Genomic DNA, 26,035 nt, shown 5'->3' on the forward strand with positions numbered 1-26,035 from the left:
ATGTATTTGGCTGATTCCCAGTAATAGCATGTAACTTTGCAAAAAGACATTTCACATTCCAGTTGAGAATTTACAGTCTTGTTTAGAAGAATATTTTTAATTTTGTCCAATAAGTTTTACAAGCTTAAGTGTGTGAAAGTTTCTGACTAAAATAATTCTCTATTTTACTCACTTGCCCTGTAGATTTATTGAGAGAATGGTTTGCTAGAAGTAATTTACCTAAGGCTCTGTGGTATTGTTAATTTTGTAACTATATAAATCACCTTTTTAAGATATTCAAAAACATTCCTGTTGGTAAAATCATGTCCAATGATACACATAAAACTTTGGAAAACAGGAGTCATGTCACTATGAAGACGAACTTGGCAGTAAATTTCTTAACTAGTAATATGCATATTTTAAAAAAGTGTACCCCTCATATGTACATCTACCAGCCATGACCAGTATCCTGTGTTAACATCTACAACAGAAATGGACCATTGGTTCAGTCCAAATTACTTTGCTGTGGTTTTTGCAAAAGTGTTGTGCATTCCTGTGTGCCTTAGCTGCTCAGTAGAACAAAATGGCTGTTCTGTGCAATAAAATTCCAGATTTAACTTTAACAAAGGAAGCATTAGAAGGGCAGTCACTAGCTGTATCAAATGACAGCAGTGTCACATCAAGGAGTACCACAGTGGAAGTGAGATATGGTTAGGATCACTGTGCAAGAAAATTACATGGTTCTGTTTAAAGTGGAATTGTCTTTCCTAATACGTGTACAGTTATTTATTCTGTCAGAGGATCTGTTTTGATTGATGAAAACCACAAAATGATGTCTCTGCTTAGAGGCTGACCAAAGGTTTGTTGACCAGCCTTGGATATACCTATAAAGGAAGATCAGCCCACTAAGAATGAAAATATGTGATAATTTGTGCCTTTAGGAAATAGGAAGTGTTACTTTTATTCTGCAGGGAATTCCAGTTAAAGGTTTCAGATGAATTCATCATAAATTAAATAAATCTGAATTCCTCTGTACAACATAGGGATGCTAATGAATATAATAATGCTAATGCAGGAAGTGGGAAGGGAGAAAGGGTCATTCTGATATTGCCTACCTGAGTTTAATCATCTTCTCTCTGGAATTGCCAGTGATTAAAAGCCTACATTTAGAGATTCAGGGTTAAACCCTTAAGCTGCCCATATTAGAAGTAATATAAAAATAATAAAAACAGTGGAATGTCCCTTTTCCATTGTTCATCTATTATACTGTTGTTCAGTAGTTATGCTTTAGAAACTTGTTAAAATGGAGAGTGGAAAGGACAAGAAATGTTCTGTACTCATTGTAGACTCCAAAGGCAAGCACGAGGCAGTCGTTTTGATCCTTACCTAGAAAAGTAAAATACAAAAGTCTTGGTTGTGTTTGATCTCAGTGTTCGAAGCTGTTTGCTTATTTTTCTGTCAGTATTCTCTTAACAGATTTAAATGAGTGTATTTGAGAGATTGTATTTGCTCTAAATAAGTCACATTCTAAGATATTAATGTTTACCAGAAGTTATAAGCATTACAAATAGACTGCTTGTCTTTGCTCAAGTAAAACTCATGAAGAAGGCAAAGAGCTAAACAGTTAAAGTATAAACCCTGAGACGTGCTCAGTTGGTTAGTGCATGGTGCCAGTGACTCCCAGGTCATGGGTTTGAGCCCTGTATGGGCCATTTACTTACGAATTTGACTTGATGATCTTTCTGGGTCCCTTCCAACTGAGAATATTCTGTGATAAATGGATGTTTGCAAACAATTTTTAGAATACATAAGCCCTGACAACAGAAGTAATAAAAGTATGTGTGATTCACAGGAAGGCAGTTCAGCAGTAAGGGATGAACAGGTTAGCACTGCTAGTGAAGACACTGGGTCATATCTGCTACACGAACAACAAGACTGTCTGGTCTGTCACGAATCTCTGGAGCTGGAAGAGCCCCCAGAACTGGTAGAGGCAGCAGCTCCTGAAAGCTATTCCGAGTCTGTCTGTGAAGAGGATGTCACTCTTGCCTTGAAAGAGCTAGATGAGAGATGTGAAGAAGAAGAAGCTGACTTCTCTGGTTTGTCTAGGTAAGATTAATGTTGGTTATAAGTAAAAGCAGTTATTTGTTATCGGTACATGAATCAAAGAAAGTAGACTTTCTTCTGGTGTGGAGTTTTCCATTACTCTCCACCATACAAGGATATAAAATGTTGTTTTCCATATCCAAAATAATTGGTTGATTTGTTTTGCCTGCTGTAGCAGTTCAGCTCAGTACTTTGCTCGAGAGTTGTTTCTGGTATAGGTAGAATAGCTGTGTGGGAAAACACAAGAATCCTTGAGTAAAAGAAATCTAGCACTTTTCAGCAGCAGCAGCAGTATAGAAATGTGAAAAAAGGTCAGAGGGTGTTTTGGCCCATTTTCTTGGCAGGCAGTAGCTACAAGCAGTATAACATGGAAAAGCCCTTGAACTGCTCTGAATTATGGCACCACCCAAAGACAAAGAAGAACAGGGGAAAATGTAATTTTTTTTTTTTTTTAAGAATCAGAGCTTCTGTAGAAATGTCAGCTTGTCTTGGGTTTATTTTCATTGTGTTAAGATTAATTAGTCTCTTGTATATTTCTAAAACATTTTAAAGTAAAATAACGTTTTTCCATTTTAATATGGAGAGGAAAAGTTAAAATTAGCCCTAGCTGATTGAGTCGTATTTAAAATGAAACTCTAAGTTCCTTGAAGGTAACAGTCTAAGAAGGAGTGAAAACAAATAAGAAACCCCAGACAAACAAATAAAAATTCCAAATGAAAACTGCAAACCAAAATAAAATAAAAAAATCCAAATTGTTCTTAGGCTTGTTCATACTTAAAATTTGTTCAGAAGTTTAAATTGAATAATACAAAGACTTGGTTGTATATAGGAATATAGACTTAGCCAAAATTTGTTATAGGTATTGGTGCACCATCTGTTCAGATGAATAAAGATTTGAAGAATTGAATGTTAATTCAGTTATTGGGGCAAGAAAAAAAAGCCAGTTTCTGAGTGATGTGTATATATATATAGTGCTGTATATAGTTACATATAACCTACAGATAGCTCTTTGTCTGTAGTAGATAAGCTTAGAACTTACAGGTTTTAATAAATTTTAAAGATATTTGAGAGAATGTGCAAATTTTAATATTGCAGTAGCAAAAGGTTTTGATTGTTAACTCTTTTCTTGGTTCACAGTCACTGTAGTTGATCCATTATTTATTTTACAAAATGCTACTCTGAATCCAAAATTCTTATTTTTTTTTCTTCTTACCAAAATGAAGGGGCTTTTTCCCCTAAAAAAATTGTTGAGGAATTAATTTCTGCTGTTTGTTATTTATAGCCAAGATGAAGAAGAACAGGATGGTTTCCCAGAAGTACAAACTTCCCCACCTCCTTCGCCATTTCTTTCTGCCATATTGGCAGCTTTCCAGCCAGTGGCATATGATGATGAAGAGCAAGCTTGGCGCTGCCACGTCAATCAGATGCTGTCCGATACAGATGGATCCTGTGCTGTCTATACATTTCATGTCTTCTCAAGATTGTTTCAGGTCAGTGAATTGCCAGTTCATGATCACTTATCTGAGATCCTTTCTTCCTACTTTTAAGACTGTTCTTCTCATTGCAACTGCAGAAGCCACAAGATTATGGTAGCAAGAAGCTTTACAAAGCAAATGAAAAGCAGACAAAAAAGACACAGTGCTAGAAGAATATTAAATTGTCATACACTATTTTTCCATGTGATATCTGATGTAGTTGTTGTCTTGGCGTGATTCTGCTCAGGAAATAAAAAGAAAAAAGGCTCAAAAAAACCCAGTTCAATGTTTCTTGTAAGCTCTTAGTTCAGGTTCTATGCCTTCTTTTATTTTTTGGACATCACCCAAGTTCTGTGTTGATTACAGAAAGAAAGTCTTCTTCCCGTACTTTTTGTGGGAATCATTATGATGGGATCACAGCGTGACAAACATTAATGAATTTATCTTGCATTTGTCTTGGTTTTTTTCTGCAGAGAAATAATTGAAACACCAGGAGATCCACTAAAGCTGGATATTTCAAATGCCTCTTTAACGTTATTTACCTCATAGATCTGATACCCAACACAAAATGCCTAGGGTTTAATTTTTCTGGCTCCCTCCTCCCTATATGTATCAGAGGGGTTTTTTACATCTTTGAAGTAATGATTCTTTCCAAATTCCTATGGGATAGAAGAAGCATAATTAATCCATTTTATTTACAGGCAATATGCCAAATGAGCTAAGAGCAGATTCAGAACTATAGACCAAGACCTTATGACTCCAGTCCTTTCTCTTCTCTCTAGTAATAATTTGGCCTGCTCTTTGCTATGTCATAATAAATAAAAGCCCCACACTAGCACATATTTTATCCAGCATGTATGGGCAGATTTAGCGTTAGAACCATGAAGTAACTTAAATCTGAAGAATTCATACTCTACCTTATCCATGGAGTAACTTGTTTACACATCTATACCCATTTTCCATTTTTAGTTGAACAGAGTATTTTTCCACAGTTCCATGAAATTCCTGTTACTGATTGTAGACTTCTGTCTTTTTGCTTCATCTGCACATTAGGGATTTGGTGTCTGTATTATACCAAAGCTTAGCTACAGTTGCTTTTCACACATTCATTCATTTCCTGGAACTGGAAAAACAAGAGGTGTTTGTGTTCATTAAAGAGGGAGCCAGGGAGAAGGCTGAAACATTCTGTGGCTTGACAGGATAGCCCTCAGTCAGCTTGAAAGGTGGATGGAAAAATGTGCAGTAGCAATCCAGGGTTCAAACATGGGCAAAGAATCATTCCTGAGGAGCTGTTCCTGGGTACAGAGGAGGGTTAAAATGATTAAATGACACTCTGGAGGCCTTATTTTGATTAAACCTTTCCATTTCTGGTTCCTATACTGTGTTTAACTGTGCAGCTGTAAATATAATCTTTATATAGTTTATTTATAGTGTGTAACTTCTAGGATTTATGAAATAATATGTAGCAGCACAGGATGTTATATTAGGCCAAGCTCATGGTCTGCAAAATCAAATATGATATATATATATATTTAGAGAGAGAGAGAGAGAGAGAGAGACATATATGTATATATATATAGGACTGATTACTGAAGAAGATAAAAACCCTGCAGTTTTTATCTATGAAGGTGACAGTTGTTGACACAGATTGTGCTATACAGGTTGTATGCTGACTCATAAAACTCTGTTACACACTCTCAGTGTATAATTTTCTGCAACACAAACACTTCAAAATGAATTGAACTACCTATACTGAATAAAGACAAATAGTCGTCCAGCTATACTGAGACTAAAGGCCTAGATGTGAAAGGAGTAGTTATCTTTAGGTAGTTATCTTTAGGTGCAGGATTGATAGCATTTCCTGGAGCTAGTTTTACATGAAAATTCAGAGCAAATTACATATTAGTTTGTCGTTTAGTGTTAAAAATACATGCTATCATGATGAAAATTTGCTCTGAAATTCTTAATCTGAAAAGCCAGAGGAGTAGTAAAATGCAGTGTAAAATAAATGTTTTTCTGATTTGATTTCTAGACCATTCAAAGAAAGTTTGTATCTATAACAAATGATTCAGTCAGCTTTCTTGGTGAAAGTCTACAGCGCATTGGAACAAAATTCAGAAGTTCTCTGGAAGTGATGATGATGTGTTCAGAATGTCCAACAGTCTTTGTGGATGCAGAAACGGTAAGAATCTCACACACGTTGGAATATGTGCATAAATGTTTTTATGTCACATACAAAATAACTTTTTAACCTTGAAAAAGAAAAAGAAACTCTTTGTAATTGAAATCATAGAGGAATTCAAATGTTAAGCGGCCCCTATGTATCATCAATATGTGAAAACACAGGTGAGAAATGCATTTTCTGACAAAATAACCTCCAGCTGTAACAGTGAACAGTGCGGGAACTCAGTGATAGTAGGTATCACTTCAATTCCCTTGCTATTTTTTGCCTTCCCTGCTTGTTCATGTTTATTCTATGTTGTCTGCGCAGGTAAGAAGAAGGAAGACTACTTCTCTAGCAGCAATTTGCCTTTTTGTATTGTGGTGTTTGTGTATATATTCAGTGATGCACGAGAAACATACAATGAAGACTTTGGGTTGCTTGTTGCCATGCAAGTTCAAATCTTGGTTATAAAAAAAAAAATTCAAGAAGTAAACTCAGTATTCAGCAGCAGTAAAAAAAAAAAAGCTATGCTAGAATTATTAAGAAAAGAGACAGCAAAATAAGAAACATTGTTGAGCGAAGGTACCTATCCCAAATATACTTTCATCCTGAATTTTTGGGCAAGTTCTGGTCCCCTGATCTCCGAGGAAATGCAATTGCACTGGAAAAGATTCAAGAAAAATCACAAGGATTATAAAATATGTAGAATGACTTCAATCTAAGATATGAGTATGCAGGCTAGGATTTTTCAGCCTTTCAGAAGAGAAATCTGTCCACAGATATCTAGATTATGATGGATAAGTGATAGAAATTATTTTATTATTGTATTAATTGATGTTAAGGATAATCAAGTTAAGCTAGCAATGACTTTTAAAACATACAGAACTAAGATCCTTCATGTGGTACATAAACTGTGAAATGCTGTCATTTTCTACAGTGTCTGTTCATGTTTTCAAAAAGCAGCTAAAGAAATTCATGAAAGAAATAGCCCTGGGTAGATTTCCTGTATATGTAGAACACCACATTGACAGAGGCTAAGAAAGCATTCTGGGGTAGGTGGGTCACCACATGCTTGCCCTTCTCTGAGCAGCTGCCATTAGACATTGTCAGCTGCAGGGCTGAGATAGATGGATCTTTGGCCTTGATTCAGTGTGGGAGTCTTCTGACCTGGTTTTTTACCTTGTGCTAAGGGGCAATTCTTATGCTCTCACTTAAGAATATGAGGACTTGAAAAGCATGACACAGAGAGCGTGTTTCAAGGCAACCAGATGTTAATGTTTTTTGTTTAACTTAGACCACTTTAAAGCAGTAGAAATTAACCAAAAAAAAGAAAAAAGAAGAGTTATATTAGTGTCTATCTAGAATAGTATGTGTCCTTTAAAAAAATAAATAATACATATATAAAAATACAAACATTAAAAGGAATAATGAATATAACATATATGCATATAAGCATTGACTTGTGTGTATGTGTACATGCGTATGCATGCACATACACACTCTAGTGTTGTTACATTAACAAATACTGTGTAAATAAATCTTTTCTTTCCAAATAATTTAATTGAAATGAACCTGCTTGTCAGATTACTTCTCACTGATAAAGTACAGAGCTCTTAATGTGTGCAAGGGATGACCAGTGTGAGGGAGGAAGCATCATATTAGAGGCGTGTTTATTACAGGAAGTGGCAGGAGGATGAAGAGGAAAAACCTAAGTGAAAATAAATCTACAGGGAGAAATGTTGTGGAACAAAGCTGAGGCAGCAGCCCCTGAGGGAAAAAGGGATTTTGAAACCATGTTCAAAAAGGCAAAGTCATTAATGGTAGAAAATTCTTCAGATATCCAGCAGTTCTTGTTTGGACGGTTCTGATTCTTACAGACTGAAGAAGCCTTTGCTGGTAGTATAGTTTGTATACTGAAAAGGGCAAGTAACCCTCAGTGGATGCTCCTTAGGTTGCTACAGGAGCACGCCAGCAGCAGTACGTTTTTTTCCTGCTACAGACTGTTCTGCTTTCACTAGTGGTGTGTGTATCAAATGCTCTTTTTTATGAAAGGTCAAAAAATTGCTTTGAAATCTCTTTCAGATGTTAACTCGGTACTGCTCTTCTTATTTTGGAATCAAAACTGTTCTTCAGTGATTTAACAGATAATCACACGTGTTAGTTCATTTGCTCAAAGGTGTCACAAATGATGTGTACCCATTTAATTCTAATTTGTTTTTCCAAATGTGGACTTGGGATTTCGTATTATTTAGTTTAGATATTAAACTATATATATTATAGTCAGTTGTTACAGAGCTTCAGGGGTGATTGCTTTTATCTTCCAGCTACTGTCTTGTGGCCTGCTAGAAACATTGAAGTTCAGTGTTCTAGAGCTCCAAGAACACTTGGATACCTATAATGTCAAAAGAGAGGCAGCAGAACAGGTGAGTCTCTTACATTTCAAAACAAAAATATTAGAACTACTTATCAAGAAATTGTTACAGGTCCTTGTCTCTCAAAACAGGTATCTAAAAGTAAACTGTGGGAGAACATTTCTGAAAATCCTGTTCCCTTTTCTTACTAGTATTCTATGCATATAATCTGAACCTGAGGGTTTTTTCTTATGTGTAGCTCATTTTTGTTGCACATACTTCTGAAACTGACTTCGAATATATATCATTGCACTAACAGTGGGAAAAGTGCATTCTTAATTTAAAAGTCCTCTTTTAAAAATATTCAAATATTTTTAACATGAATATCTATGAATTATGGTATTTCTTTCTTATGAATGTATTGGCTTATTTTATTAGACTAGAAGGGTAGGATTCACTGCCAGATTAAGACATTTACAGGTAACTGTCCATATGGGAATGAAGTGCCTTAACACCCATAGCATCTAACGATCAGGTCAATACATTAAAAGGAATCAAGAAAGCAATGCTTTTTATCCTAATATAAACTTTTTGCTCAACTGAATAACTCCTCGGACTTCCTCTTAATGACTGGATCTCCACTGACAGTAATGGAGGCTTAAACAGCTACGTCATATGTAGATGCATAAATTTAGGGCACATCTCACAGCTAGATCTCATTGAGGCTGATGTTTATGTCAGTTGTTTAGAATAATACAGTTTAGCTTTCAAGGTATATGTTAGTAGTTAAATCCTTTTTCCCAAGAACCGCAAAGTTGAAAATTTCTGTAGCAAGGGTCTGTATATTTGTTTTTGTGAACTTTAGTGTGAAGTTCAGAAAGTAAGATGCTAACTTCAGAAAACTGAAACAGGTAATGTTTCTATTTCAAGAGCCAAAAGAAAACATGGATCTATAATCAGTTTTGCAAATAGAGGGAGAGAGGGAATATATGAGCTGTTGTTGTAGAGAGATGATAATTCCTGGGAAAACTGAACATGCTGAATTTTACTGATCTCAGCAGCCTGATAGGCTGTCACAACAGCTGTGTACTCAAGTTTAAATGATGAAAAACAGAACCAGAATTCAAGCTATGATATCTTGGCAGAGCTGTATTTTGCCGCACCAGTAACTCCATGTTTCTTGATCATACTGAGTTTATTAGGAAATTATGGCCTCTGCCTTGCAAAGACTGCTGACAGCTCATCTGTTGAACAGACTAGACATCCACTTTTTTGTGGAAAGGATCTTTAAAGAAACACAGTTTCCTCGAAACCAATGCTAAAGTATGCCACACAGCCCTGTTAGTGTAGATAAACTGTTTCTAGGAGCCAGGCCAGCATTTCTGCTAAAGAGTTGCTGCATTTTTTTGCCTTATTTTGTGGTAATACCAATTTATTTAATCTAATATAGTGAGGTACATTTTGCCATGTAGGCTTAATCAGAAACAAAGTTCTCATCTAATGACTTAACACTGTTTTCCTTGATGTAATATTTAATGTCTGGCAATCTCCCAATGCATAATGCTGTCAGCATTCCTAAGAGAAGATAATGTATTTTATTCCTCGTTTTAGAGAGCAGCACAGAGGCACAGAGAGGCTAATAATTTGCCCCATGGTCAGACATGAAGATTTGAGGCAGGATAAAACGTGACTCATGTGTACTTAGAACGATGACTATACAAATATGGAGGAATTTTACATCAACTCTTCAGCCTTATTTATCATAGCAATAACAAATGCTATCGTTTGGTTGATTTGTCAAAGTATGACGAGTTAAATTACTTCCCTTTCAGATAGCCATGAATTCACTAAATGTATTTTTAGCTGATCTTGCGCTGCTGTGTATTATATTGACATAGGAACTTCTTTGTATTTTATTTTACTACGTAAACAAATATAGGTATCAGTTTGATGGCCTCTGTCATTATATCATAGTGAAGGAGTGTTGTTTTTCTGTAGTGGAGCTGTCAGAAGGGAGTCCAGTAACATGTTTCTGTGGTCAGCCTGTCTTCTGCCACGGGATTTGTGAGTGACTGGAGCAGGAAGAAGGTTCACAGGGTGAAAGGAATTATTCTGAAATAACTGACAACATTTTGTTAGGATTTTGTTTTTATTTAATAATTTATAAATAGAAAGCAGCAGTACTGCAGAAGAAGAAACTTTTAGCTTTGACCAATCCTCTCTGACTCTTGATAGAATGTCATTTAGATAATTTAGTGCATTATTTAACTGTCTATTGAGCATGTTAAATTAAAAGTAGTGACTAATTATCTCAGATAATTAATGTTTCTAAAACTTTTTTAGAAGTATTTCTTTAGCTGTTGGTCTTCATTTTTTTTGGTGTGTTTATTATATAGCAAGTGCCATATATAAATCTTCCAAAGCTCCTTCTTAGATTTTATCGGGTTTCTTACTCTGTCCTTCTAAGCAGAGTGTAGGGAATGATTCAGCGAGACTCCCTGAAGTAAAATAGGAATTTCTGCTGTTACAGACAATTGTGCTACATATCCTATTTCAATCTGAAAGTATTAAGGCAAAATGCTTAATGAGTTTATTGCAGATACTTGCTTTTTTCATAGAAACATGCAGAAAAATGATCAAACTAAGTGGTTTGGCTGCTGTTTAATAAAGTAAATATAAATTAACAGATAGTTAAATAAATGTAATTTGCATGCTAATCTGGTATCCTATAGAATCAACCACTGGAAAATTCTTTAATGAAAATTGTTGTTTTAAAGTTTACTCTAATAGAGGATGTTTGTCACTGTTGTGCTGTGTGGAGTACTAGCATTCACATGAATGAGATTGAAAAATTTAGAGTCTTGGGCTGCAGTTGCTTGAAGCTCTTACCTATGTACCAAGATAAGACAGAAGGGTACCTATTGTACAGGGTCTGGTTTAGCACATCTGTTTAGGGGTTATTCTGGCAAACCAGCCTGTGCTGTGATCAAGAGCAATCCCAGACTTCCTGTGTTGTGCTTTCAGCAACATTTCACCCTGTATCTTTGTAGGAGATATATGGGGAAAACATAAATTGATGTAAAGCTAACATATAAAGAAGGTTATTTTGTCACACAATCTACTGCTGTTCTCAGAGAGAAAATTTAGGTATTTCTACCATGCTGAACGTATATTCTGTAAAAATTCTTAGCATATTAATTTTGTGACCTTTTTGAAGCTATTGTTCTATGTTCTTGCAAGGGAACTGCTTTGACTTCATGTGTGTGTATTATGGACAAGGATACTGAATCAGATAAATGTAATAGAAAATATAAAGTTATATACCTTTCATAGCATTTTAGGCACACCCTTTATTCAGACTGGTTTTAAGATTCGAAAAAGATCTTAAAAGGGCAGTGTGTGAAAATAAATACTAAATTCCCAGTTGCTGATGTTATTTGTTCTAGTGCAGATCTATTCCATCATTACTGATGGACACTGTCTGATAAAGATAAAATGAGATTTGCTGTGTATGTTGGTATCCATGTCACTAATTGAAACTGGCACCATGGTGTTTAGGGAATTCCATTTCTCCTCTTGATAAGCACACAGGCCTAGTTAATTCACTAAGTAACCTTTATTAAATTGAGCAGATGGGAAATCACATTTTTCTTTTTCTTGCATCAGACAAAGGTTAGAAAAAGGTCACTAAGATTTCCTCTGAGACTCAAGATATCAAACATATGCAGTATGCTAAATTGTTTTTCCTTGGATGTATAGAGCCTGTTCTTCATTTCAGAAGATATTTTGCACTTTATCTCAACATGATACATTCCCATTTCAGTAATACACAAATTACCTCATGCCTGCAGTTGTTTGTGCTGTACTGAAAAATATGCTGGGCGCTGTCTCAATGAGGTGATCAGGTTGTATTGTCCAAGAACACAGTTAACTCTCTAAATGCTTTATAGTAACATGATATTCCTGTGAATGCCAGGACAAATGGAGGTTAGTTTTTGATAAATTTACATGATTGGCTAAAGGTAGAAGAGCTTGCCCACTGAATATAATAAATTTGTTGTCTGCTATAGGAAATGGGGTTAAATACAGCCCTGAGTGGAATCTGCAGGTTCGCACTGTGTAATGCAAGAATACGTCATTTCCTTGGCGTGTATGAAGTGGAGGGGATGCTAAACTCGCATTGGAGCATTTGGATTTTTTCTTTCCATCCAGTAAATCTGCACTTGCAACTGCTTACGCAGGAGAGCTCTATTTCCTTCGTTTCTAAAGTAGTCACAAGAAGTAGAACAGGCTTACTCTCTAATGTGAATTAGTGCTGTGTTTTAAATGCTGATAAATTATGTCAGGGTAAACCTTGTGCAGCAAGTAAAGAGAAAATATGATCTCATGTAATAAAAGGGGTGTTTTCTGCCTCCACCCTCCCACACGCCTCACTGCAACAGTATCCAAATTCAACAAGAGGTTAGTATTTCTGCTGAAGTGTGCTATCTCCATCGTGGATAATGAAAGAAATTTACAACAGAAGGGACACAATAAAAAATACAAGTGATATATCAGAGTGGATATCATTACTGCAAACAACATTGGTAAACAGTTGATTTCATATCACAACTTTTCATGTAATCTGAGAATGTGCAAGACTGGATGAAATGTCTTACGCAGTTTTAGCACAGTCTTCAGTGTGCTCTGTTTCGGAAGATGTTTAATCTTGATTGTATTTATTTTGCAGTGGCTAGAAGATTGCAAAAGAACATTTGGTACTGATGATGGTATTCATGGCACTAACACAGATGCCCAGGTAGGTGTATGTCATTTGTGAGTCTCAGGAAATGAGATTTAAAAACATCCCTATTGCACAAAAGTTCCAATATTTGTAGAGAGATTAAAAATGCATGAAAAGCGTTTCATTTTAGTTATCATCCTATCTTTTGGAAACTCAGAATCTTATGAAGTGGTAGTCTAATAAAAACAAGTCTTTTTAATAAAAGCTGGCAACCTTGGGTTCTAGACTTAATAACACTGAGTAGATAAGCAGACTAGATACCATCTGTGTACTAGCAAGTCTGCTTTTCTGCTGCTGTTTCTAGAAGGAAAAAAGATTAGCATTCTAATCATATGCTCAGATAAACCCAAAAACCTCTATGGAATTCAATATAATTAGTAATATATAACTACATAAGACCTTTCTGGAGCCATTATTAGGGTGAAGAGGAACAGGGAGTAAAGTAAGAGTATGGCAAAAAGCTCAAAAAACACTTCTGTCAAAATATCATCTAACAATAGGTGCAGTAACCTATTAATACTAGTTGAACATTTTCTATGTATCTGCATGGCAGTCATCCATGTTAATATTACTAACTGCTATGGGAAGTGATGGCTTTTCCCCAATGGACAAGGACTGGGTTTTTTAAAATATATAATAGCTGCATAACATTGACACTGTTGGTAAAAAAGCAAATCCAAAACCTGACATTACAAGGAATCTGCCATCTGAAGTCCTGTAATAAGAAAAGTGAAAGATGTAAGAAAGTAGAATTCAGGTAGCAGATGAACTTATCTTTTACAAAAATCCCAAATCCAAACTGAGAAAGGAGGAATTTTATTCATTTTATTCAACTTAACTCTATTCATTGATGCACTTGGTCATGTTTCTGCTGCTGAAAATATAATCTTCAACAACAGAAATGTCTGTGATGTCCTTGGACTATTTTTTCTTTTATACAGTTTTCTTTTGCTGTCATATATGTATGTATGTTTGGGTTTTTTTCATTTAATCACAAAATGCACCTGAATTTTTAGAGTAGTGAAACGTGATAATATGCTGTTGCTTTTTTTATTGCGTTGAAGTTGCACATTTGAAAAAGAAATCATGAAGATAAGCAGAGGTAATGCAAAACCAGCAAAATAATTTGCTACCATTTGCAAGGATTTTTGTCTTGCCTATGAACACACGGTTTAGTGCATTGTACACTCGGTTTAAATCTTTGCATACTGACCAGTACATGTTTAGAAATAGGAAGCAACATTTACTATTACAATACAGTAAATGTTATATTAATAAAAAAAGCAGCATTTATGTATTTCAGTCCATATTTATAATGTTGATTATATACACCAAGAAGCTGTTCTAACATTTACCATAAAGGCAAATGTTAGCGTTCCCACTGTACAGCTAGGGAAACTAAGAAATGGAAGAAAAGAGACAGGCAGGCTTTCAAATAGCTTGTACAGAGAAAATCCAGGATTCCAAGTGAGGCAGTTTTGCTTGTTCTTCCCTGTTTCTGCAGGGTTTGAAGACAGCCTCTTAAAAAGAGTTTATGTGACCATTCACACTGATTATTTGGGGGATCTCTTTTGATTTTGGTTTTCAATCCTAGCCTGTGAGGCATGCTGGGAATTGTTTATGTGCTGCTTGTACTTGCAGGTTCAGTTAAAAACATTTCAATATATAGTATCCATTGAGAAGGCAGAGTCCTCTTATCCTGCTTCGTAAATACACACTATTTACAGAAGTTCTAAATTTGCTCAGGAGGACAGATATTTTTCAATCACTAACACAAACAAGATTTTCTTACTGATTTTTAGCACTGTGGTCCATACAGCTAAGAAATAGTGAGATTAATTCTGTTCTGGCTTGTGCATTGCCAGCAGACCTGCAAGTAAATCTAATTATTCAATTCTTGCTATTAGTACACACAAGCCTGAAAGAATGCACCTGGACTCTGGCTAGACTGTTTCTACAGGACAGGCAGGTAGAAAAATCAGATTATTTCTCAAGTAAGCATATATGTGAAAGACACTGAAGCAGCACAAAGACATTTTTAAAAGAAAACCTCTCTCAATTTTTTAAAAAGTAGCTATCAAGGTGTTGGGGGAAAGAGATTAATTATGGCTTACAGTAATAATGAGACTTGGCTTTAAGAACACTGGAACTTAATGACTAAAATTATTAAATAGCCAACCCAGCCATTTCTCAAATCTGATTCTCTGTGCTTCATTAAAGTTAGTCATCGAATTCATATTGACTTCAGCAGTTCAAAATCTTGACAGTGTTCTGTGCATCAGAAGTTTTTGCTTATATAGCAATTGTGCCGTGTATGTAACAGCACGAAGTGCAGAACAAAAGCATGCAGTGTAACACAAACATGCAGTGCTATAGCCTGTTCATCACATCATAGATAATTTATTATACACATCATGTACAATCATGTGCTTAGTAAAGCTCAACTGCTTCTGTATGTTGGAATCAGACATCAGTTGCATCTTCATATGTTTCGCTCTCAGGCACATGGGGTGGGTGCAGTGGGGCTGTCCTGTGCAGGGCGAGGAGTTGGACTTTGATGATTCTTGTGGGTTCCTTCCACATCAGGATATTCCATCATTTGTTCTGCTGTGACCACTGAATGTGCTTAAATGCCAATGGCACACTTAGTGCTGTACAAAGCACAGAAGTTCATGTCCCTAAGTCTGAGAAATATATTTTCTGATGATTTCTCTCCCTGTCCCTCTTTCCCAAACGTTTTTCTGAAATAGCTTTTAAAAACCAAGTGCAATTACATTACAGATATCTCTCAGAGGTGTTGAAAATTGAGTTTAGCAAAGCCAGGAATTTTCTAAACTGAATTCAGAATCTAAATTAATGTTACATTTCAAATTTTAGAAGGCATTATTTGTGCTTAAACTCTAGTAGTACAGAACAAGTAAGAAACGTACAGATGTCCAGATCTGAATGTCTTTGATTTTGGTTACCTTAAATTTGTGACCTTTCAGATTACACAATGTACAAAGACCAGGGTTGTGTGTTACTTATGCTGTGGGACATCAAAGCCAGTGTTATCTATCTTAAGTTATAGCTGCAAGTAGTTTCATCTCAAATTTAGTCTGTTAACTTGTTACACTCAGGGTGTACTTGAAGCATGTTACTTGTATTTCTTCCTCCATTTTACCTGGGACATCTTTTACCCTAATTATAATTATTTCCTACACTAATTCTTGCTCTTTTTTCTTTCTTTGTATTTTTGTGACCTGCTCATCTTCTTGCTTAGCAAATGGAAATTCTAGCAGTAAGTGATGGTTCTTGATTTATCAAATATTTAACTATGCCAGTCACCAAATTGTCTTCATCTGTCTCGTCCATTTGTGAAATAATGGTGTCTTGTCATAGACTATTACAGAAATGCTGTGTGCTTTAATTTTGCATCATCTAACCCATTGAACTGTTGGTCCTTTGTAGATAATAGGATCCCGCAGATAGTAGAACATTATAAAGATTATTCCATCAGCACTCGCCTTTATGTCTGTATGTAAAGCAGTATTAATACTGTCTGCACTTTTGACTAGCTTTTTAGATACATAAAAATGGAAGCAAGACATGTATAAGTTAATGCTGCTATTTCATTGCCTTAAGAATATATGGTGTGGTATTTTCTAAAATAGAATAAAAGCTATCTTTTATAAAGGAAACTATTTTTGCCTCCAGGAATAGAATTATTCTCCCCTAAGTCATCAGGCAGTGTAAGCTAAGGGCCATACTGTGCTTATACAATAGAAATACTCATGGTTATGAAAGACTCCATACTTACAGACCACAACTGCATCTTATGGATATTAGATTTTGAATTTAAAACAGTAAAATATCGATAATAAAACTGATCTATGAAACACTGTCTTGTTTTCAAGACATGAAATCTTGTAATGATCCAGACATTTCAAAATGCCTTTTGAATCACTTCACATCCCACCCCACGCCCCTTCTTGGAAAATGCAACTTACTAAAAAGTAAACCTTAAATCTGTGTGAGAGGGGCTACCTGTAAATCCAGAACTCAATGAAGTTTCATCTGCTTTTCATTAGCTTCTTGCTATGTTAGCTTCTACATAATTTTGGCATTTTCTTTAGTAACCAAGTACCTACTTTTAATTTTGCATATTCTATACTGAAGAAATTGTGACTTATTGTTTCTTGTATTGGATAGTAGAAGTTTTTCACTTCCTCAGTATAACACTGTTGCTTACTTTTGTAGGAGCTGGAGTTGTGTCGGAGGCTATACAAGTTGCATTTTCAGTTACTGCTTCTGTTCCAAGCCTATTGCAAACTCATCAGTCAAGTAAAAACAATCAAAAAAGAAGCAGAGGTAATGAAAATCATGCCATTTAGCTTGTAGTTGTTGACATTTTAAAGTCAAACAATTTAAAATACACTTCGGTAACATTTTAATCAGTGGGACATCTTTTTAGAAACTGGAGGAGGGTACCAGCTGTTTTATAGCAAATTATTAAGAGATTTAAGTAGACCTTACAAGAACTTTCTGAGATGTTCAATTATATCTGTGTTGATTTTTGTACATCTTCAAAGCTTTTAAAAAACCAGGAATGCGGGGAGTCCAGTGATGAGGATTTTAAATATTTCAGTAGTGCTCCTGGTGTATTCTAATCAAGATACAATCAAGGCATATCACCTCCACTCAGCAGAGTTCTGTGATGAAGCCCCTTTCCATCTTCCTGGTGTTTCCTATTGCAAACACCATCACTTGCTACCGATTTATTTAACTGTGTCACTGCAGCCACCGTGCAATTCCTCTGCAATCTTCGTTCCCATCCCAAACATAGTTAGTAACATGTTCTAGATGTTTTATGCCTGATTTTTAGTTGTAGTAACTTCAGAAGTAAAAGGTGTTCTTTGGTTGTGCATGTGGTATGCACTTGAAGTTAACTGAGTTAATCTGTATGCATTATGCTATTAAAAATGTCTTCTGAAAGTTCTCCCCTGGGTCTGAAATGCAATAAACAGAGGTAGCAGGGAACAAAATAGGCTGGGTCTTCCTTGACATAGTAGTGAGGAAAATGAAAAAGCTGGGTGAAAGTCTTTGGTTTATGAGTAGTGTAGGAAAAAAGGTTGTTCCACATATTTTTGTAGAGAATGTAATCAGGTTTGTTTCTGTTTGAAGAATGTTGTGGAAGGTTGGCATCACATCAGTCCCACTGCTTGCCTAAGTTAGTCAGATGCAGAATCATGTTCTGAGAGATGCCCTCGTGTTTTGCTCACGCATTGATGCTAAAGCCAAAGACAGTATTGTTATATACAGGCTGCATTACAGTTCCTTTGCTGGGTTACCAGTCATCTTGATTTTTTCTCCATATTTAAGCTGTCCTTGTAGTAACACCATTGCTGTACTTTTCTGTAGTGTTTAACTCTTGTCATTTTAATTGATTAAGTAATGTAGGGAGAAATATGTTTTATGAAATTAAAAGAACTAGGAAGGAAACATCATCAGGGAAAAGCCCAAATACCTAACGTGGATGCTTAGGCCATTAAATTAAATTAACTGTATAATTGAACAACTGCAGCAAATATTTGGGTGTACTTTTTCTGTTTCTCATTCATTATTGTAAAGGAGGGGGGAGGGAATGTAAATCTGATCTGCTGAAAATTAAATTGGCTTAAAATAATGTTTAAACAAGAAAAGGTAACTTATACTCGTTTTAGGTCATAAACATGTCTGAAGAACTTGCTCTATTGGAGAGCTGTCTGAAGGAGGCTGAGGCTGCGTCTGACAGTGGTATTGAAGAAGTTGAAATTGCAGAGGCTTCCCAAGCTAGCACAGAAACAGCTATTCACTCTCTCATTGAAACCCTGAGAAACAAAGAGTTTGTGTCAGCTGTAGCACAGGTCAAGGCTTTCAGGTAAGTGCTTAAGGATTGCTTTCAGATGTTTCTTAGTGGACCTTATTAAATTAAAAACAGGGATAGGCACTATTCCAGGTTTTTCTCAGCTCTTGCTGGATGTCCTTTTCAAAAAGGACAAGCACTGTTGTTTCATTAAAGCTTTTGCAATTTAAGAACAAAAAGCAATACTAGTAGTACTTGTTCTTTAGAATTTATCTCTGAGAAACGATAGTTAATTATCAGGACTCTATGGAAGAAATATTTCTCTTGCATTTTCCAATGCCTTCTGTTCAAATGTCTGTTTAAAGAATATGTAAACATTTAATTTTTCTAACGTTTAAATCCATATTGTGTGTTTACAGATCTATTTGGCCCCACGACATCTTCGGCAGTTCTGAAGATGACCCAGTTCAAACACTGCTGCACATATATTTCCGCCACCAGACACTTGGCCAGACCGGCAGCTTCGCAGTTGTGGGCTCCAACCAAGACATGTCTGAGGCCAGCTCAAAGCTGATGGAACTTAACCTAGAAATCCGAGAGTCTCTACGCATGGTGCAATCCTATCAGCTTCTAGGGAAGATGAGAACAGGAATAAATCTTGTCAGCACTGGATTCTGAACAGCTGTCATTTAGAAAAGAACTGATGATGAAGACACTTCAGATTATTATTGAGCACCTTTCATGAAAAACATAAAAACAAACGTCCAGCAATCCTGACAACCAACGCAATTTTATCGCAGCAAGAAACTCTTTCATCAAAAGTAAAAATCTGAAAATCGAAGTGAACATCCTACTTGACTGCTCTTTCTACACAGCAGCCTGTGTGGCAGTAGTATTTTTTTATTAAATTTATCTATAAAAACTACATGAAAGGAAAAGGGCTTAAATGTAATGCATACATATGCATTATTTTCTGTTGTAACAGAACTCTAAATGATATTTGCAGTAACAGCCTCTACAGGTTGAATCAGTATCGCAGGTGGGATGAGGCTAAAATCAAGGCTGGTTTATTTTGGCTGAAGACCTGCAAGGCTTCCTGGCTTTTCCAGCAGTAGTAGATATAATCATCAACTAATACCTAACGAGACACTTTGCAACGTCATGAAGAATGTGCGGTCCAACATGAGTAGAATGACTTACGACTGCAAAAACCATTGACTTCTCAGTGTTTTATTTGCTTTTGTTGTCTGTAATAAGGAAATTATGTGTGTGAGTTAGAATGTATGGCTATGTGACAGTTTGTTTTTTGAAGGTATGGATGATTGTTAAATAAGGTCTCAGAGCATGCTTAAAAGAGCTGCAAGATTATTTTTGAAGAAATTTTATTTTATTAGATCTAATCCTCATAGTGTGTAAATGTTAGGACATTTAATAATATTTTCAACTGGGATTTCCCAGTGTTTCTAAAAGAAATAATATATCTGTTAACTTTATTGGAATGCTGCTCAGTTCTCTGACCAGTGCTTATGTTACAAATATTGATAACAACTAACCAAAAAGTAGCTGCCTGCAGAGACTTTAAAATGTATATTAAAGATATATGCTGCCCATCAGCAATTCTCATTAGAAGTTAACTTATTTTATTCTGTATATATTCTAGAAACTGTATAGTGCAAAACCAGTATTTTTCTTGTAAATTTGTGCAATGCACTGTTAAAACAGTAGGTGTATAAAGCTATGAGGGGAAGGGAGGTTCCCTCGTGGTAGTCACATGCAGTACTTGCAGTCTGAGTGGTCTGCAGGGTTTGAAGAGTTTGAATGCACGTATATGTGTCTTCATGACTCAACTGCAGCCTAAGGAATTGGGACTATATAGAAAGAAAAAATAAATGACTGACTACCAAAACATGCAAACAGGCAATATACTCATAGTTCAGTGTCAAAAGTCTGTAGCATAAAACAAACTGGATTCTGTTGAAACCAATAGCATTTTGTAGAAAAAAAAAAAAAAGAGAAAAAAAAAACAGGAAAAAAAGAATGTAGTCCCACTATTCCTGTGATTTGAAAGGAACACCCAGTATTTTTATATACATCTCTTACCCACTGTGATTTTTTTTTTTAATGGGCTCTAATTCCAGAGTTTAGAATGTAGAATTGAAATTCTTAGCTCTGCCTTTTTGGGGGAATTAGACCCCACTAGAAATGTAATTATGCTGAAATGCATTAATTGAAGGCACTGTGCACACTGTTGGACTGCTGACAGTAGTTATGTTATCCTAACAAGTTCTGTAACTGGTCAAGGCACATCCATATTCACTGTATTTTTTTTCCCTGTCCCTGATAAAATTGAATTATTTTGATGGTTTTGTGGTACTGTAGATGGTGTTCTTAATTATTTAATTAGTATTTATCAGGGATAAGTAGTTTTATTTAGGGGCACATTACACTTTTATTTACATCATCTTTTACCAGCTTTTTTTGTAAAAATAAAAGACATTGTATCTGTCATGTTGTGTATTTTTACAAGCTAGAGTTTAAATACTTTAGCTAACCAAACACTGACAACAGAGGCCTGGGTGCCCTGAAGTCATGTTTTTTTCCTTTTATATCCTGTAATTGCAGCAGCATTTTCCTAGGCATCTTCTGAAACTGTTAATGGATTTCTCATGAAACTCAAACCTGAATTCATGTATGTCATTCTTTATGCTTTACATCTTCCTCTATGTATAATGGTTAGTGGAACCTGCCCTATGGAGCAGAAGCACACCAGCTGACTGTCTGTGATATTGCTTTGACTTCGTGAAGCTTTTCAAAAATTACTCCTCAACTACTGCATAAACTGCCACCCTGCATTACCTGATGCCAGCTCTGTTCCAAATCTGAAGCTATGGTAAAGGGGTCTAGAAAAAACCAAAACATCAGAGAGCTCCAGTAAGATGCAGCAAAGATAGCACTGACTGAGCCAATGTGCAAAAGAATCTCTTCGTGGAAAAGCTGTACAGGGCAAGTTCAAAATATCTTTGAAGAACTGGCAGCATGAAGGCTGTTCCTTTCCACTTTGCATAATCACATAGGTCAGGAGTTGCTTCCCTTCTTTCTGCTGAGTCTGGGAACCAGTGCCCATGACACACAGTGCGTGCTGTCAAGGACATGACAGGGCAGTAAAGTTGAAAAGAACAAGAGAAATACAGCACTTTGGCATCGAGCAGTAAAAGCACTGAATATATTTATGAAGAGGGACGACATGTAGAGCTACTATGGAACTGAGCAATGCTATAGGATAAAGGAAAGCTTGTTTACTATGGCTGCCCACTCTACTCCTCCAAGTCACAAAACCTTGCAGTAGCTAATGAAAGCAGGGGTGGTGGCTCTTTTCTATCTGCCCGGGGAACCTTCATCAGCTGCTTGCTTGGACGAGTTGCTGAAGCACAAAGTAAGTTCACATCAGGTAGGCCTGTTCTACATCCTATCAAGCAGAACCAACTGCTCCTCTGACTGTGCTTAGTGGGGATGACAACCCTGAAATTGTACTAAATTTCAGTTTGGGCTATTACTGATAATAATCACATAAGAGTCACCATATTCACAGCAAGTAATCCTCAAAGCAATGCATGTGAGAGTACAAGTAGGAAGCACTTGACTGCTCATATTCCCATTAGTTGCCATATGACTTGATAAGACATGGCACAGAGCTTCAGTTCTCAGACTCATTATCCATGTGCACAGATTCATCCCCGTCAGTCTCTCACTGCATCCATCAGGAACAGACTAAAGCCATTTGAATGGGGAAGGCAAACAGGAAAATGTATTGAAGAACACCCTTAGAGGAGAATATGCTCAGAAGTTAGAAGACATCCCAGATCACAGCTGCAACTGCAAGCTGAGGCAGTGTGGCTGAATGGCTTGCAGAAAGGGCCCCAGCTGATTCCTCCTCGAGCTGGAGACTTGCCACTGCTCATTACAGTACCTGCAGGTGAGTACAAGGCACACACACCTACAGAAAGCTGCCCAGCTGCAGGTGTACTTTTCAAGTTGATTAGGGCAAGGATGAAACTTGCTGTGAAAGCCTGAGTGAGCTGGTAAAGCAAGGGGTATTTCCTTTTACTGTGATACAGGGAAAAATGCTTCAGGTAGAAGTATGAAATAAAACAACTTGTTCCCAGAATGCCTCATGCTGCTATAATAATGAACGTGGTAAGAATAAATAAAATTACTTGGCAATAAATTGGCACTGAGGCATTAAGCCTTAGTCACTGCAGCAGGTTCAAGGGGCATATTGAAATAAAGCAGGACTTTAGAACAAGATGAGTTAAGCCTACAGGATTAACACTCACTGCCCCTCACAACAGACATGTTTGTACAAGGGATATTGTTTGCCTATCCAGCTCCTACTTGGGGGATGCAAAAGCACCTGGCACTGAAGCTGTTAAACAGCACAGGCTCAGAATGGTTCTCCCTTTAGTCTTTAAAATAGTGGTCTCCAGTAAGTTAGGTACAGGTGTAGATAAGTTTGTAATAGCCAAGATAAATCACTCATTTCAAAGAGAAGCTACCTCTAGAGTTCTGCAAAAGGCTTTGTGCACTATGGTGTTTTATTTCAAAATTAGTGTTCAGTAGCATTCTCAGAAAAGTATGTTTTCCTCAAAGTTTACCTGACTCCTTAGCTAAAGGGGAGACTGGGGGTGGCAGTGTAGGTTTTAGTAGCTTTTGAATCTGCTCAGATAGTGATGCTGTAGTTAGTCCCAGTCAGCTTGTAACACTGTGCTGAAGCATGGTGTCCCTACAGAGGGCATCACCACTGACAGCACCAACAGCCCACAGAGAGCATCCTCTGGGAGTGAACAGTGCTGCTTCTGCCATTACTGCCAAACAGCAGGAGTACAATTCCGAGTTGGAAAACCAACCCCAGAAGAGTGTGGGAGTTTGATCCTTCCCTGATGGCAGGAATCTAAACCGTAACTAGATTAAACTCCTGAAGTCATCTATGCTTCATCTGTGGGTTGGAGAGGAAGCCAGGGAGATGCAGTATTGTACCTTGAGCCTCTGAAGTGTCACTTTGCTTGCTAAGCTTGCAAAAGAAAGATGAGCAACACATTTACTGAGAGACCATAACATCACTGACTCCCTTCCTTGGCATTTTGTGAAAACTATCCCTGAAAAGCTTTATTTGGCTTTAGTCTACAGACAAGAACACCATGTTAGCTAAATGCAGACCAGCTGTACCAATAGCAGTGGCCTAGTTCTTACACAGCTTTTCTCAATCATTTTCTAATGATGAAAAGCAAGTGCAGGATACTTTCTACATGGACTAGAAGTGGATACAGTAAGTGAATACTATTATGTGTTTAGTTCATGAATGATGCTCTAATACCAACTGTAGATGTTGATTTAATGTTAACTTCAAGTGTTTGATTAGTTCAAGAGTAGGAGCAGTAACAGAAACGGTATCCACCTGAGATTCTACAAGGTCCTGAGTCAGCTGCTTCCAAAACCATCATCTATTTACAAAACACTTGTGGGCTCTTCCCCTATGCAAGTTACAGGATTTACAATATACACCCTCTGAGCTGAGCACAAACCCACCTGATCATTTGAGTATGCTTTGCAATACTTTTATTTTCATGCTTTCCTAGCTACACCTCACCAAGTATCTTTAACAATACCAGCAACAACAAAAAAAAATCTCCTCTACTTGTAGTTTTCTAGAAGAGCCCCGAACAAAACAAGCAAAAAAATCCCTATCCCACTCAGATGATGTATTTGAAACTGAATGTGCTATCGCAGGAGAGGCGTTTCCCTTTGCATCTGCCACAGAGGTCCTGGCGGTGAGGCCTCTTGGGATCCACGTGGCGCATCTTCACGGGGCAGGTGCATCGCGTCTGCTTGCAGCTCTGAGGGAGAAGGCGGCGGTCGGGGAGGGCGGCCAGACCCCAGGGCCGCCCGGCCCGCAGCAGGGAGGGCCGTCCCTTACCTGGCAGGTGATATCCTCCACACGGTACGGGTTGTAGGACTTCTGGCAGGTCCGGCAGAACTGCCGGAAATAGACCTGGGGGGGAGGCCGGAGTCAGCAGGGGGGCGGCGGCGAGGGGGCCGCGCGGGGGCGATCCGAGCCCTACCTTGTTGGTGCCCTGGACGCACCAGACGTAGGCGCTCTCCCAGCGGATGTTGCAGGCCTTGCAGTGGTAGTACCCGTACTTCTGCTCCAGAAACTGCCAGAGACAACTGTTATTCGACGGGGCGGGCACCTCCCGGGCCAACCCGGCCCCGCTCCGCTCCCCCCCGGCCACCCCTCACCTGGAAGCGCAGGCGGGTCTTGCCCGCCGACGGCTCCCGCTTCTGGGGTGCGGCCGGCGGCTCCGCCGGCTCTGCCCGCGCTGCCTCTGCCGCCTCTACCTTCTCCTCCTGGCCCGTCTCCGTCTCCGCTGGCGGCTCTGGGGTGGTGGCCGGGCGCTGCTCCAGCGGCTCAGCGCCACCCTCGGGGGGCTTCTCCCAGCTTGCCCGCACGGCGGCCGCCTCCGCCTCCCGCTGCTCTCTCAGCGCGGCCGCCTCCGCCTCCCGCTGCTCTCTCAGCGCGGCCGCCTCCGCCTCCCGCTGCTCTCTCAGCGCGGCCGCCTCCGCCTCCCGCTGCTCTCTCAGCGCGGCCGCCTCCGCCTCCCGCTGCTCTCTCAGCGCGGCCGCCTCCGCCTCCCGCTGCTCTCTCAGCGCGGCCGGTTCCTCCTCGACGGCCGCCGCCGCCGCCTTGTCCTGCCGCTGCGCCCGCCGCTCCGGCTCCGCGCTCGGCTCCTCCAGGAAGGCGGTGAGTCTGCGGGACGCCATGGGCGAGTAGACGGCAATGGTGCGGGGGAAGCGCACGGCGCGGGTGCTGGTGGTGGCGGGGCTGCCCAGCTCCTGCTCCGCCTCGCGGGGCCGCGGCGCGGCGGGGCCGGGACGGCGGCGCAGCAGCGTGCGGGGCCCGAGCGAGCACTGCACCGAGGCGTCCTGCCGCGGGTTCACCTGCACGCCCACCTCCTTGGTGTTGGCCTTGCGGAGCCGCGGCGTCAGGTTGGGGTTGACCTGGGACAGGATGGCCTTCAGCTGCGCCCGCTGGTAGTTGTCGAAGTACTCGGCGGCCGCCGCCGCGTCCCCGTAGCCCGAGAAGTAGCCGCTACCCCGGGGCCGCCAGCCGCCCGCCGCTCCCCCTTTGCCCTTGGGCGGCGGGTAGCGGTAGGAGTAGGGGTGGTAGGCGGTGTACAGGTAGCTCGCCATCCCCTCCTCCGCCATCGCACCGTACCCGGAGTACCCTCCCTCCAGGGGCGGCCTTAAATACCCCCGGGGCGGGGACGGGCTTCCCCCGCCCCCGACGGGTGCCGGCTTTGT

At 38.8% G+C, this 26,035-nt stretch overlaps 2 protein-coding genes across 2 annotated transcripts in view; one reads left to right on the forward strand and one right to left on the reverse strand.

The window, feature by feature from the left end:
- FRYL (FRY like transcription coactivator) overlaps window positions 1–21,057 on the forward strand; it is a 135,498-nt gene extending 114,441 nt beyond the window's left edge. Inside the window, exons 55-63 of the mRNA XM_027899613.1 lie at window positions 1,832–2,085; window positions 3,365–3,572; window positions 5,590–5,739; window positions 8,046–8,144; window positions 12,802–12,870; window positions 16,118–16,135; window positions 17,095–17,205; window positions 18,558–18,754; window positions 19,099–21,057. Of these exons, the coding sequence (XP_027755414.1) occupies window positions 1,832–2,085; window positions 3,365–3,572; window positions 5,590–5,739; window positions 8,046–8,144; window positions 12,802–12,870; window positions 16,118–16,135; window positions 17,095–17,205; window positions 18,558–18,754; window positions 19,099–19,357 (1,365 nt within the window). The 3' untranslated portion in view covers window positions 19,358–21,057. The remainder of the gene's footprint in view (window positions 1–1,831; window positions 2,086–3,364; window positions 3,573–5,589; window positions 5,740–8,045; window positions 8,145–12,801; window positions 12,871–16,117; window positions 16,136–17,094; window positions 17,206–18,557; window positions 18,755–19,098) is intronic.
- A 2,858-nt stretch (window positions 21,058–23,915) lies between these two features.
- On the reverse strand, window positions 23,916–25,924 carry ZAR1 (zygote arrest 1). Its single transcript, XM_027899600.1, has 4 exons — window positions 24,974–25,924; window positions 24,796–24,888; window positions 24,651–24,725; window positions 23,916–24,570 (listed from the first exon to the last, which is right to left on the reverse strand). The coding sequence occupies exons 1-4, from the start codon at window positions 25,922–25,924 to the stop codon at window positions 24,427–24,429; spliced, it is 1,263 nt and encodes a 420-aa protein (XP_027755401.1). The 3' UTR covers window positions 23,916–24,426.
- Window positions 25,925–26,035: the final 111 nt, after the last annotated feature.

Source organism: Empidonax traillii, unplaced genomic scaffold (genome assembly GCF_003031625.1).
Source record: "Empidonax traillii isolate 1590-97213 ecotype Southwest subspecies unplaced genomic scaffold, ASM303162v1 scaffold678:size492020, whole genome shotgun sequence".
Classification (NCBI taxonomy): Eukaryota; Metazoa; Chordata; class Aves; order Passeriformes; family Tyrannidae; genus Empidonax; species Empidonax traillii.

Bases quoted from the DNA above. Each gene is read 5' to 3' on its own strand.
- ZAR1 (XM_027899600.1), bottom strand. From the start codon at position 25,924: ATGGCGAGCTACCTGTACACCGCCTACCACCCCTACTCCTACCGCTAC. The intron at 24,889-24,973 runs GTGAGGGGTGGC...TGTCTCTGGCAG, and splicing joins AGACCCGCCTGCGCTTCCAG to TTTCTGGAGCAGAAGTACGG. The intron at 24,726-24,795 runs GTAGGGCTCGGA...CCTCCCCCCCAG, and splicing joins GCGTCCAGGGCACCAACAAG to GTCTATTTCCGGCAGTTCTG.